At 35.0% G+C, this 13718-nt stretch overlaps 1 protein-coding gene across 1 annotated transcript in view; it reads left to right on the plus strand.

The window, feature by feature from the left end:
• SEC22A (SEC22 homolog A, vesicle trafficking protein) overlaps positions 1-13718 on the plus strand; it is a 70087-nt gene that overhangs the window by 15537 nt on the left and 40832 nt on the right. Inside the window, exons 3-4 of the mRNA XM_059391079.1 lie at positions 3104-3267; positions 4607-4801. Coding sequence (XP_059247062.1) covers positions 3104-3267; positions 4607-4801 — 359 coding nt within the window. The remainder of the gene's footprint in view (positions 1-3103; positions 3268-4606; positions 4802-13718) is intronic.

Consider the following 13718-nt stretch of genomic DNA (forward strand, 5'->3'; position numbering starts at 1 on the left):
GGCAGAAGGAGAAGCGGTTCCCCGCTAAGCAAGGAGTCTGACATGGGACTCGATCCCAGGACTCCAACTGAGCCACCAAGGCTTCCCAAGAGATACATTTTAGTTTGTAAACATTATTATACAACTAGGAAACTAAAAAGTTTTATGAAACGATATACATTCTAATATTTTATGTTCTATTTCAATTTTTAAGAAAATGCTTTATGTAGTTTATACTAATCTTATGACCTAATAGGTCACAAGTTGCAATTTGAAAAACATTGCATCAAATGACTGTATTAAGTGAACTTCAGAAAGAATTCCAGGTTATTCCAGCAGCCGTAAAACCAGCACAATTTTTCTGGTAGTATATTCCACACCATTAATAATAGGTGATCAATAGGTGCCAACCCCATATCATTTGGCTGCATTGGATGGTCTTTTTTTTTTTTTTTTAAAGATTTTATTTATTCATCAGAGAGAGAGAGGGGGAGAGAGCAAGCACAGGCAGACAGAATGGCAGGCAGAGGCAGAGGGAGAAGCAGGCTCCCTGCTGAGCAAGGAGCCCGACGTGGGACTCGATCCCAGGATGCTGGGATCATGACCCGAGCCGAAGGCAGCCGCTCAACCAACTGAGCCACCCAGGAAAGAGAGAAAAAAGAAAGGAAGGGAGGCATCCATGAACTCTCACTGAAGGATACATAAGAATTTAATAATAACATGAGTTGGGGTGCCTGGCTGGCTTGGTCAGTGGAGTATATGGTTCTTAATCTTGGGGTTGTCATGTTGGATGTGGAGATCATTTGAAAAAAAAAAACAAAAACAACAACATGAGTTGCTTGAGGGACAGAGAATTGAGTAGCTTTGGGTGGAGGTAGTGATTTTCGTTGTTTTTAAAATTTGAACCATGTGAATATATTCTACATATTTAAAATAATAAATTCTACGTCTACATTATTAGAGAAAAAAGAAGGCAGGGGAATCCATTTTGGATCTGGGTTTGTTCAGTAAAGATTGCTGTGCTAGATTAGCAGTGTCTTTCACAGGAGTGAGAGATAATAACTTTTGTCCTCTGTTTGCTGCCCCTGATCTAGATGATCTACATTGACAGTTCTATAAAAGAATGTTTAGAGGATTCACTAAGAAGGGTTAATTTGGTCCCATTCCCTGCTTATTTTAAGGGGTTATACACTTTAGAATTTTTTTTTTTCAAGAGAACATGGCTAATTTGAACAGTTCAGTGCTTAATTAGAAGTTTAAAAATTTTTTTAACTTGTTATTTAGAAATAATTTCAAACTTAGAGAAAAATTATGTAAATAAGAATGATAATACATAATACCTATTCCCAGAGTCACACCTTTTGTTAACATTTTACCCCATTTAGTTTATCATTTTTATCTTCCTGCCTATCTGATTTATTTTTGTCTGAATCATTTGAGAGAAGCTTAAAATACCATGCCCCTTTATTCCTTACAACTTTGAGGTGTATTTTCTAAGATTAAGGGTATTCTCTTAACAATGGAACAGATACCAGCTCTAGTAATATTGATATCCTACTTGAATCTGCTGCCTGTTTTCCATTTTTGTCAGTTGACCCAGAGATGTCCTTTAATAGCATTTTCCCCTTCTCTGGCTCAGGATCCAAATCAGGTTTAGGTATTGCATTTAGTTTTGTCTCTTTAGCTTCCTTTGATCAGAAACATTTTACAACCTTTATTTCTTCTTTACAGCATTAAGATTTTTTTAATATAGCCCCCCCACACTTTTAAAAAATAGAATGTTGATCATTTTGATATTCTTTTAGGATTAGAATCAGATTATGCATTCTTGGCTAGAATACTATATAATATATATATATATATATATATATATTTATATATACAGATTATGCATTCTTGGCTATAATATATATACACACACACTATATAGCTGATATGTCTTTCTGAGGATATCACAACTGAAGGCACAGGAATTCCATCTACCCCTCATTAATGTTAGAATACTCAGTAGTCAAGATGTTATCTAGTTTCTGCTGTATAATAAATATTTTCCCTTTGTAACAAATAAGTAATGCATGGGAAGACATTCTTAAAACCATGCAAAATTTCCTGCTCCTCACCAAAATTTCCACCTGGATTTACCATTCATTGATTGTCCTTGCTTGATCCAGTCTTTACTGTGTTGGTTGCAAAAGTGCTGATTTTTCCAGTTAAGCACTACCTATACATTTACCAGTTGGAACTCAGCATTCTTTTGTAAGCAAGAGTTCTCCTTTCTATTCCACTTACTTGTTCTTATAAACTCCTCAATTACTCGTATTTAACCAGTGGTTCATACTTCCTTATTCTGTGAAATAGAGGATTTATTTCTGGAATTAGTGGATGACGTCAGGAGGTCAGTGACCAACCTGAAATTGTGTGGCAGGTTGTGTGTGTGGACAGTTTTCTGAGGAGGGTGTCCATAATTTTAACCAGAATCTCTAAAGAGTTTTGTTTTTGTTTTTTAAGATTTTATTTATTTATTTGACAGACAGAGGTAGCAAATAGGCAGAGAGGCAGGCAGAGAGAGAGGAGGAAGCAGGCTCCCCACGAGCATAGAGCCTGATGCAGGACTCGATCCCAGGACCCTGGGATCATGACCTGAGCTGAAGGCAGAGACTTTAACCCACTGAACCACCCAGGTGCCCCAAGAGTTCTTGATTCAAACAGGATTAAGTCCCACTAGGTTGAATAGTTAAATGTTAAGCTCTCTGTAATTCTTATATATTGTGTATTCCTTTTTAAAAATTTATTATTTTTATTAACATATATTATTTGCCCCAGGGGTATGTTTGTATATTCTTTGCCGGTTTTCTACCCCAAGTGATAAATAACTGAAGTGTTAGAGTGGTAGTATGTGTCCTTCTGTCGGTACATTCCAATTTTTTATCTGCTGTTTTTAACTGCAACTGAAAGTAGTATTATATTTTGGTTTCCTTATTTTTTTTGCTGGAATATATAATAAATGTTAATATCTTCATTTCCACTGTAGCAGCAATTTATGGTGTATAGAACCAGTCTTTTGAAGCAATAAATTACCTTGATTTAATTTGAAACTTTAACATGAATGTTTTTTACACTGTAGTTTTATTAGCTCTTTGGGAGTGAGCTACATGATGTTGTGCACTGAAAATTACCCAAATGTTCTGGCCTTCTCTTTCCTGGATGAGCTTCAGAAGGAGTTCATTACTACTTATAACATGATGAAGACAAATACTGCTGTCAGACCATACTGTTTCATTGAATTTGGTAAGGGCCTGATTTTTTTCCTTTTCATTATCCTGTCTCTATCCAATCGTAAATGATTTTTCATATAATACTGGGGGCTAGGGGAAAAACTCAGAAAATTCTGCTACCTTGCTTTTGATAGAATAACTTGACAAATGGTCAGTAAATTATGGCAACTTCTTTTGGCCCATTTGAAAAAAATTGTGTTTGGGCTGTGGAGGGGATTGTGATTATTGGCACAAAGAATTAATCCGAGAGGACAGTCTCTCAATGAGAAATTTATAAGCCAGAGATTCAGAGTTCTGTGTTTATGTGATAATCTTTTATAGTCTGCTTAATGTAGAACGAAGGTTGGCAAACATTTGCTGGAAAGTACCAGTTAGTACATATTTTAAGCTTTAGGGACCATATGGTCTCTGTCACAACTACTCAGCCCTGCCACTGTGGCTTGAAAGCAGCCATAGGCAATATATAAATGAATGAGTATAGTTATAGTCCAATAAAACTTTATTTACATAAGCAGTCAGCAGGCTCACTTTGGCTTCTGGGCATTAGTTTGCTTGACTCCTGGTGTATGAGGAGAAAAACGTAAAACCGAGTTGTAAATAATGAAAGGAAAATCGGAAGATATTTAGAAAATGTCTTTTATTGATTCCACTAAATTCATTGTTTAAAACATACATTCTAATGGTGAAAGCAATAAATATAACAGGTTTATAAGAATATGCAACTTACAGCATATGTTCTTATGTATTTACAAGACAATATTTTATGAGAGATGAAACCGTATAAAAATTAAGACTTTGGTTTAAAATTAAAGCTGCTTTATTTGGTTTGTTTTTTTATTTAAAGTAATTCCTTGAAGGGAATATTATAGTAGAAAGTCTCACAGCCATGAAGTGTTAAATCTGTATTTTATTTATAATTATTTCTAGAATATAATTTCTGGAGTAAAACACTGATGACTCCATGATATATAAACTATTAAACACAAATAATATTTGAATATTCCATGACACATTGCATGACACATTGAGTAGCTTTTTTTTTTTTTTTTTTAAGATTTTATTTATTTGAGAGAGAGAGATAGTGAGAGAGAACATGAGAGGCGAGAAGGTCAGAGGGGGAAGCACACTGCCTGTGGAGATGGGAGCCCCATATGGGACTCGATCCTGGGACTCCAGGATTGTGACCTGAGCTGAAGGCAGTTGCTTAACCAACTGAGCCACCCAGGCGCCCCAGATTTAGTAATTTTGGACAAAAAATAAAACTGTTGATCTGCAGAATTTATTCTATAAACATCACACTCTCAAATTAATTAACAAATGACTGCAAGGAAATTTATTTTTATTTTGCATAGATAACTTCATTCAGAGGACCAAGCAGCGATATAATAATCCCAGGTCTCTTTCAACAAAGATAAATCTGTCTGACATGCAGATGGAAATCAAGCTGAGGCCCCCTTATCAAATTTCCATGTGTGAACTGGGGTCGGCCAATGGAGTCACATCTGCATTTGCTATTGACTATAAAGGTGGTGGTAAGATTTCTTCTGGTGAGTTATGGATCTCAGTTACAAACTATTTCATTAAAAAAAACTTTTGTAAGAACTGAGTAACTCTTGTAAATTAATTACTTTATTCTAATATTTTAAAGCAAGTACATGAGAGAATGTAGAAATTTAAAGTAATTCTCCCAGTAATTTATATGGTAATCTACCAGATATGTGACTAATCAGGAAAATCCTTTAAATAGTACTCTGAGAGGAACTCTGCTAGGGACATGGTTAAGAATTTTTCTTAATTGTTTCTTAAATATTTCTGTATAATGTGTTTTCAAGAAGTGAATAATAGTTAATTTGTAATATATATTTATGTACATGTAAGTGTTTTGCATTATATCAGAATGGCTACATTCAAGGCCAGGTTTCTTGATTATCACAGAAAATGGGATTATCTACCCAAACCTACCCTCCCAAACAAGAAATACCATACTCAACAGTTGTGACAATAGAGAACTTCTGTTTAAAAATGGAAACCTCATTATTGTATAAGGTAGCATATGCCATTGTTGAATTGCTTGTTTAAAAAATTCCATGTAATTCCAACTTGTTTGTTCTCTGACTTTTTCTCTGCTTGTCAGCTATGCCAGAATAGCACTTCAGAACTTTGAAATCAGCAGCTCTGTGTTCTTTCTATCCTATTACTCTGATCAATTGCAGATATAATCAGTTTCCTTAGCCTTTTGTTCTGTGACATTTTGAAACCCTCCCCATCCTGGAAGCTGCTTCTGTGTGTGCTTTAGTTTGTTAGTATTCTTCAAATGTGGCATTCAGGACTGAACACATTTCTTCAGTTGATTAATTCAAATTATAGGAGAAAGGGAGATGCAAATTTTAGTAAAATAATCCAGTCAATCAGGAAACAAACACGAAAACAGGCAAATACCAGTAACAAGCCCCAGGAGAGAGGAGGTGGATCAGTACTCATAGTTGTTATAATATGTTTTCTAAAATGTCCAATTTCCAACAAAAAATACAAGACGTGTAGAGGAAGGGGAAAGTATAATCCATATACGAATATATGAGGGGGGAAAAAAGCAGGCAATAGAAACTGCCTTTGAGAGTGATCAGATATCAGATTTAACAAAGACTTTGAAGTAGCCATTGTAACTATGTTCAGAGAACTAAACAAAACCATGATTAAAGAAGTAATGAAGGTATGGTGATGTTGTATCAAATAGACAATATCAATAAAGAGATAGAAATTATAAAGAAAAAGAACCAGCTGGAACTTCTGGAATTAAACCAATATACTTGAAATAAAAAATTTACTAGTAGGCTCAGAAGTAGAATTGAACTGACAGTAGAAAAAGTTAACAGATTTGAAGAGATCTTGCAATCCAAAGAACAGAGGAAAACGAAGGAAGAAGAATGAACAGAACCTCACAAAAATGTGGGGCACCTCACAAAAATGTGGGGCACATAAGCACACTTATGCATGATGGGAAAACCAGAAGGAGAGGAGAGAAGGAAAGGAGCAGAAAAAGTATTTGCAGCAATAATGGGTAAAAAGTTTCTGGATTTACTCAACAATATTACTCCTCCAGGAAGCTTATTGAGTTCCAAATAACCATGCAAGAGGTCCACAAATAGATGAATCATATTAAAAATCTGGAAGATCAAGAGAATGAGAAAATCTTGAAACAAGTGAGAGAAAAAAACAACTTGTCACTTATCAGGGAACCCCAGTAAGATTAACAGCTGACTTCTCAACAGAAACAGTGGCAATCAGGAAGCAGTGGGACAACATGTTCAAAATGCTCAAAGAAAGAAAAAAGTATCAGTCAAGAATCCTATATCCAGCACAGCTATCGTTCAAAAATAAGGTGAAATAAAGACATTTGCAGTTAGCAGAAGCTGAGAGAATTGTTGCTGGCAGACTCATATTACAAGAATTACTAAAGGAAATTCTTTAGGCTGACAAGTGATCTAGACAGTAATTTAAATCCACACCAACAAAATCAAAGAACAACAGTAAAGGTAATTATAAGACAGTCATTTTTTTCTTCTTTGTTTTGTTGACTGATATAAAAAGTAAGTATATAAAACTAATGTATTGTTGGCCTATAATGTATAGAAATGTAATACATATTTTTCATAACAGCACACAGGAGGTGGATGGGAGCAAAACTTCACTGGGCTAAAGAAATGACTCTAGATGATAATTTGAATCCACAGGAACAAATGAAGAAAGCTAGAAGTGATAAGAATTTATATTAATAAAACTTACAAAAATTGCTGTCCTCTTAGCTGCTCTAAAAGACATAAAATTATGTGAAGTAATGATTGTTAACAATGTATTTTGGGGTTTGTAATGTTTATAAATGTAATTTGTATACAACAATACCACAAAAAGGGAAGAAAAGGAATAGCACTTTATAGGAGTAATGTTCCTGTAGCTCTTTGGAATTAAGTTAGTATAAATATGAAGATATTTCTGGTAAGACGTATATGTGAAGTCCTAGAGTAGCCACTAAGTAAATCACTTAAAAAATGGTGAAAATCATTAAAGAAATTAAAGTGCTACAGTATAAAACATTTAATGCAATGATAGACTAAAGGAGAAATAGAGCAAAAAGGGGCATAACACATAAGAAAATAAGTAAAATGGTATATGTAGATCACTGTCAATAATTAATGAGATTGGATTTAAAAATGTGAGTGGATGAAACATTCCAATCAAAAGTTGAAAATTATAAAAGTGGATTAAAAAAATCAAAAGGTAGAAATAGATTGAAAGTTAAAGGGAAAAAACATATAATGCAAATAGTAACTGAAAGAGAGGTGGAGTGGCTTTTTGATACTAGGCAAAATGGGTTTTAGGACAAAATTTGCTACTAGAGACAAAGAAGGACATTTTATAATTGATTAACATGTAACAATTATAAAAATATAGGTGCATTTGACAACAAAGCTCTCAAATACATGAAACAAAATCTACCAGAAATGACGGGAGACATAGACACTTAAACAGTAATGGTTGAAGACTGAATACCCAACTTTCAATGATGGATAGAATAGGCAAAGGATAAACAAGGGAACAGAAGATTTGAACAATGCCATAAACCAACTAAATCTAATAGCTATGGAATGCTCCAGTTAACATTAGAAAATATATTCTTAAGCATATGTGGAACATTCTCCTGTAGGGTAGACTTTATGCTAAGCCATTAAAATACAAAACCTTCATAAATTTAATAGGCTAACAATAATACAAAATATATTCTGTAACTGCAGTGAAATGAAATTAGATGTTAATAACAAAAGAATTTGCGAGACTCAAATATGTGGAAATTAAACAATACACTCCTAAATAATAAATGGGTCAAAGAAGAAATCAAAGGAGAATTTATACTGGGAGATGAATGAAGATGAAGACACAATATAACAAAATCTGAGATGCAGCTGAAGTTGTACTTAGAGGAAATTTTATTGCTAGGAATACCTTTTTTTTTTTTTTAAAGAAGATCTCAAATGAATAATGATCTGCCTAAAGATAATAGAAAAAAAAAGCAAATTAAACCTAAAATAAAGAGGAGGAAGGAAATAATTAAGATTATGAAATGAAAATTAAATAGAAAATAGAAAAATAGAGAAAAATCAATAAAACCAAAAACTGGTTCTTTGAAAAGATAAAATTAACAATCCTTTAGCTAGATTGACCAAGAAAAAAAAATTACTTGAGTCAGAAATGAAAGGACATTTCTACTGATCTTACAATACAAAATAAAGGATTTTAAAGGAACACTGAACAGTTGTGTGCTAATGAATTAAACAACTTTGATGAAATGGGCATATTCTTAGAGATACACTAATTACTAAAATGGATTCAAGAAGAAATAAATAAGCTGTATCCAAGAATAGGGATTAAATTACTAATAAGAAACTATGAGGTTGCTTGAGTGGTTCAGACAGTTAAAAATCTGCCTTCAGCTCAGGACAATATCTGGGTTCTTGGGATCAAGCCCTGCATTGGGCTCCATGCACAGACAAGAGCCTGCTTCTCCATCTCCCTCTGCTTTTTCCCTTACTTGTGTGTGCCCACTCTTCTCTGTCAAATTAAAAAAAAAAAAAAATTCCAGAAAGGAAATAGTAAAAAACAAAAAAGGGAGGAATGGGGAGAAAGAGAGAAACTACTGACAGGGGTTCCTGGCTGGCTAAATGGGTGAATGGGACTCTTTTGGGTGTAGAGATTACTTAAAAATAAAAATCTTTTAAAAAAGAAAAAGGAGAAAAAAAGAAACCATTGACAAAGAAAACCCTAGTTTGAAATGGCTTCACTGGAGAATTTTACCAGTTTAAGAATTAACCAATTCTTTAGAAACTCTTCCCCAAAAATGGAAGAGAGAGAAAACTTTTCAACCCATTCTTTGAGGCCAGTATTATCCTAATACAAAACTAGATAAAGACATCCAAAGAAAAGAAAACTACAGACTAATAATATATCATATGAATATGGACCACAGTCCTCAAAAAGCCAGCAGGCCAAATCCAGCCACATAAAAATTACTATATACTGTCACCAAGTGGGATTAATCCAGGAATGCAGGGTTGGTTTAACATCTGAAAATCAATTAATATATACAAAATCAACAGAATTAAAAAACAAAATCTCATGGTTATCTCAGTAGATAAAGAAAAAGCATTTTTAAAAAGTCCCAACAGTCTTTCAATATTAAGTAAAAGCAGCAAACTAGGAATAGAAACTTGTTCGATGTGATCATCTGCAGAAAACCCAAGCTATACTCAGATGTAGTGGTGAAAGAGTGATGCTTTCTCCTAAGATCAGGAACAAGACAACAATGTCTGCTCTTAGTTGTTTGTTGTTGTTGTTGTTGTTGTTGTTGTTGTTGTTTAAGATGTATTTATTTGAGAGAGCAAAAGCCAGTGTAGTTGGGGGCAGAGGGAGAGAGAAACTCAAGCAGACTCCTGATGAGTGTGAATCCCAAAACTGGGCTTGATACTTATGACTCTGAGATCAGACCCAAGCTGAAACCAAGAGTCAAATGCTTAACTGACTGCATCACCCAGGCACTCCTTGTTAGTTCTATTCAACATGGTATCTGAGGTTCTAGATAGGGCAGTTAAGCAAGGAAAAGGGAAAAAAAAAAGCATCTGATTGCAAAGGGAGAAGTAAAATAACTTCATATATAATATGATCTTAAATATAGAAAATCCTAGGGCGCCTGGGTGGTTCAGTGGGTTAAGCCACTGCCTTCGGCTCAGGTCATGATCCCAGAGTCCTGGGATCGAGTCCCGCATCAGGCTCTCTGCTCAGCAGGGAGCCTGCTTCCCTCTCTCTCTCTCTGCCTGCCTCTCTGTCTACTTGTGATCTCTCCCTGTCAAAGAAATAAATAAAATCTTTAAAAAAATATATAGAAAATCCTAAAGATTCCACTAAAAAACTATTAAAACCAATGTCTTTAACAAGGTTGTAGGATACAAGATCAATATACAAAAATCATTTATGTTCTATATACCAGTAATGACAATCTGAAAATGAAATTAAGAAAATCCTAGCAACTACTGGATGAAACAAGACAGATTATACTTTGTATTGTTTGCAATTTAAAAGAAAAAAAATTCCTTACAATGAAAACTACAAAACATAGAAAGAAATTTATAAAACCTAAATTAATGGCAAGTCGTTCAATGTTCATAGAAGACAATATTGTTAAAACTGGCTGTACTTCTCCAACTTACATATAGATTCAGCAAAATCTCTGAAAATTTCAGCTGTCTTTTTGGCAGAAATTGACAAGCTGATCCTAACATTTATTTGGAAATACCACAAGCCAAAATAGTCAAAATAATCTTGAAAAATAATAAAAATGAAGGATTCACACTTCTAAGCAGAAATGAACCCTTACTTTATAGTCAGTTTATTTTTTTTTTTTAAGATTTTATTTATTTACTTGGATGGGGGAGGGGCATAGGGAGAAGCAGACTCCCCACTGAACAGGAAACCCCAACTCAAGTTTCAGTCCCAGGACCCTGAGATCAGGACCTGAGCTGGAGGCAGAGACTTAACCAACTGAGCCACCCGGGCGCCCCCTTACTCTCCTCTTTATAGTCAGTTAATTTTTAATAGGGATGCCAAGAGAGTGGTGGAAGAATAGATTTTTCAACAAAAGATGATGGGACAAGTGGATATCCACATGCAAAAGAATGAAGTTGGACCCCTACCTTAAAAATTTAAAAAACTAAAAATGGATCAAAGACTTAAATTTAACCACTAAAACTATATGACTTTTAGAAGAAAACATAAGTGTAAATCTTTGTGACTTTGTATTAGACAGTGGTTTTTTAGACTTGACAGCAAAAACACAATGAAGAAAATAAATTAAAGTGGACTTCATCAAAGTTAAAAATTTTTTTAGGTGGGGCGCCTGGGTGGCTCAGTGGGTTAAAGCATCTGCTTTCAGCTCAGGTCATGATCCCAGGGTTCTGGGAATGAGCCCCGTCTTGGGTTGAGGAGTGCCTGGGTGGCTCAGTGGGTTAAAGTCTCTGCCTTCGGCTCAGGTCATGATCCCAGGGTCCTGGGATCGAGTCCTGCATCAGGCTCTCTGCTCATGGGGAGCCTGCTTCCCCCTCTCTTTCTCTGCCTGCCTCTCTGCCTACTTGTGATCTCTGTCAAATAAATAAATAAAATCTTAAAAAAAATTTTTTTTTTTTTTTTAAAGTAGACTTCATGGTCAGTGTGGAGCCCAGTGCAGGGCTTGAACTCACAACCCTGAGACCAAGAGTCAGACACTTAATGCTTAACTGACTGAACCATCCAAACTCTCCCAAAGTTAAAAATTTTGTTCTTTAACAGACACTATCAATAAATTGAAGATAATTGAGAAAATCATGTATTTCCTAAGGGATTTGTATCCAGAATATGTAAGTAACAACAATAACAATAAAAAGATAATCAGTTTTTAAATGAGAAAAGAATTTGAATAGATACTTCTATGAAGAAAATGTGCAACTGGCTAATTAACACATGAAAAGATGCTCCACGTTATTAGTCATCATGGAATGGAAAGCAAAATGATAAGGAGATAGCACTTCACCCACTAGGATGGCTGTAGTTTAAAAAAATAGTAAAGTATTAGCAAAGATATGGAGAAATTGGAACCCTCCTATAATGCTGATAGTGTTGCAAAATGGTGAGCTGCTTTGGAAAATACCGTGGAAGTTCTTTAAAAAGGTAAATATAGTTACCACGTGACCTCACAATTCTCATCCTTGAAAATTGTGAGTTGAAAATGTAAGTCTGAATAAAAATCTGTACGTGAATATTTATAGCACTATGATTCATAGAAGCCAAGTTGAAATAATGCAAACATCCATCATCTGATGAATGAATTAACAAAATATGGTGTATACATGCAACTGAATATTAAGGAGTTAAAAAGGAATGAAGTATTGATGCATGATACAACATGGATGAACCTTAAAAACATTATGCTAAATGAGAGAAGCCAGATACAAAAGGCCATATATTTACAGTTTTATTTATACAAAGTGTTCAGAATAGGCAAACCCATAGAAACCGAAAGTAGCCTAATGGTTGACAGGAGCTGGAGAGGTACAGGGAACTAGGCAGTGACTACTAATACTTATGAGATTTCTTTTTGAGGTGATGAAGATTGTGGAATTAGATAATGATTGCACAATTCTATAAATATTAAAAATCTTTTTAATTATATACTTATATTTTTAGAGAATGTGCCTGTGTGTTTGCAAGTAAGAGCAGGGCAGAGGGAGAGAGAGAATCTTAAGCGGGCTCCATGCTCAGTACAGGGCCTGATGTGGAGGTAAATCTCACAACCCTGAGATCATGGCTTGAGCCAAAATCAAGAGTTGGATGTTTAACCAATTATGCTCCCCCAGGTGCCCCTGAATTATATACTTTTAAAGGGTGAATTTTATTGTATTCAGATTATATTTCAATTTTTTAAATCAGTAATTAATGAGAGAGTTATTACTTTGAAGACTTCTTCCAGTAGTGATTGAGTAGGCAATCCAGACCAATAGTTCCACAAAATACATGTAGGAAAGGTGAGTAGGATGTATATATTCTATAGAATATGTAGGTAAAAAAAAAAAAAAAAAAAGAATACGTAGGCCTGATATGATACAGAATTTAAAATATAATCTTCCTGAAGTCTTTGGATATCCAACAAGATTAAGAATTACTGGGATCTAGAAAAGGATGGAGGCCTATGGAGATGAGCTTAATGTTTGGAGCTATTTTTTCTTTTGGGGCTTTTACCATACTGGAGGGAACAGTTGTGACAGCCACTCAAGACTAGGGAAACAGGGCTTAGAAAGTAGGGTCCACCAGGCCCCTACCCCAGCTTTGGGTTTGGGCTTTAGATGTTGGCACTCTAGGAATATATGTAGGCAGGAGTATGAAGTAGACAATCTTTTAGGAGGACTGCAGCTTAGTTTTGAATCATATTGGTTTCTAAAATTGGATTAAGTGAATTCCATGGTGCTATGCTCCAAATATACTGGCAGAAGCAAACAAACGTGTTTCCTAGAGGAAATAGTCACATAAGCTTCAAATTATATCTACAACAATATTTTGAAAATAGAATGTTTGGTAAACAGTGAAGTAACCAGGCATAAATCACCAGGCACTTGGATTACATGAACACAAACCATTACACACGCGCGCACACACACACACACACACTCACACACACACACACACACACACACACACACCCCTGGTCACACACACACAAACACACCTGGTCTCCTAGGAGTCATGAAAACACACACACACACACACTCACACACCCTGGTCTCCTAGGAGTCATGGAAGCCAGAAAACACACACACACACACACACACACACACCTGGTCTCCTAGGAGTCATGGAAGCCAGAAAACACACACACACACACACACACAC

Source organism: Mustela nigripes, chromosome 2, assembly GCF_022355385.1.
Source record: "Mustela nigripes isolate SB6536 chromosome 2, MUSNIG.SB6536, whole genome shotgun sequence".
Classification (NCBI taxonomy): Eukaryota; Metazoa; Chordata; class Mammalia; order Carnivora; family Mustelidae; genus Mustela; species Mustela nigripes.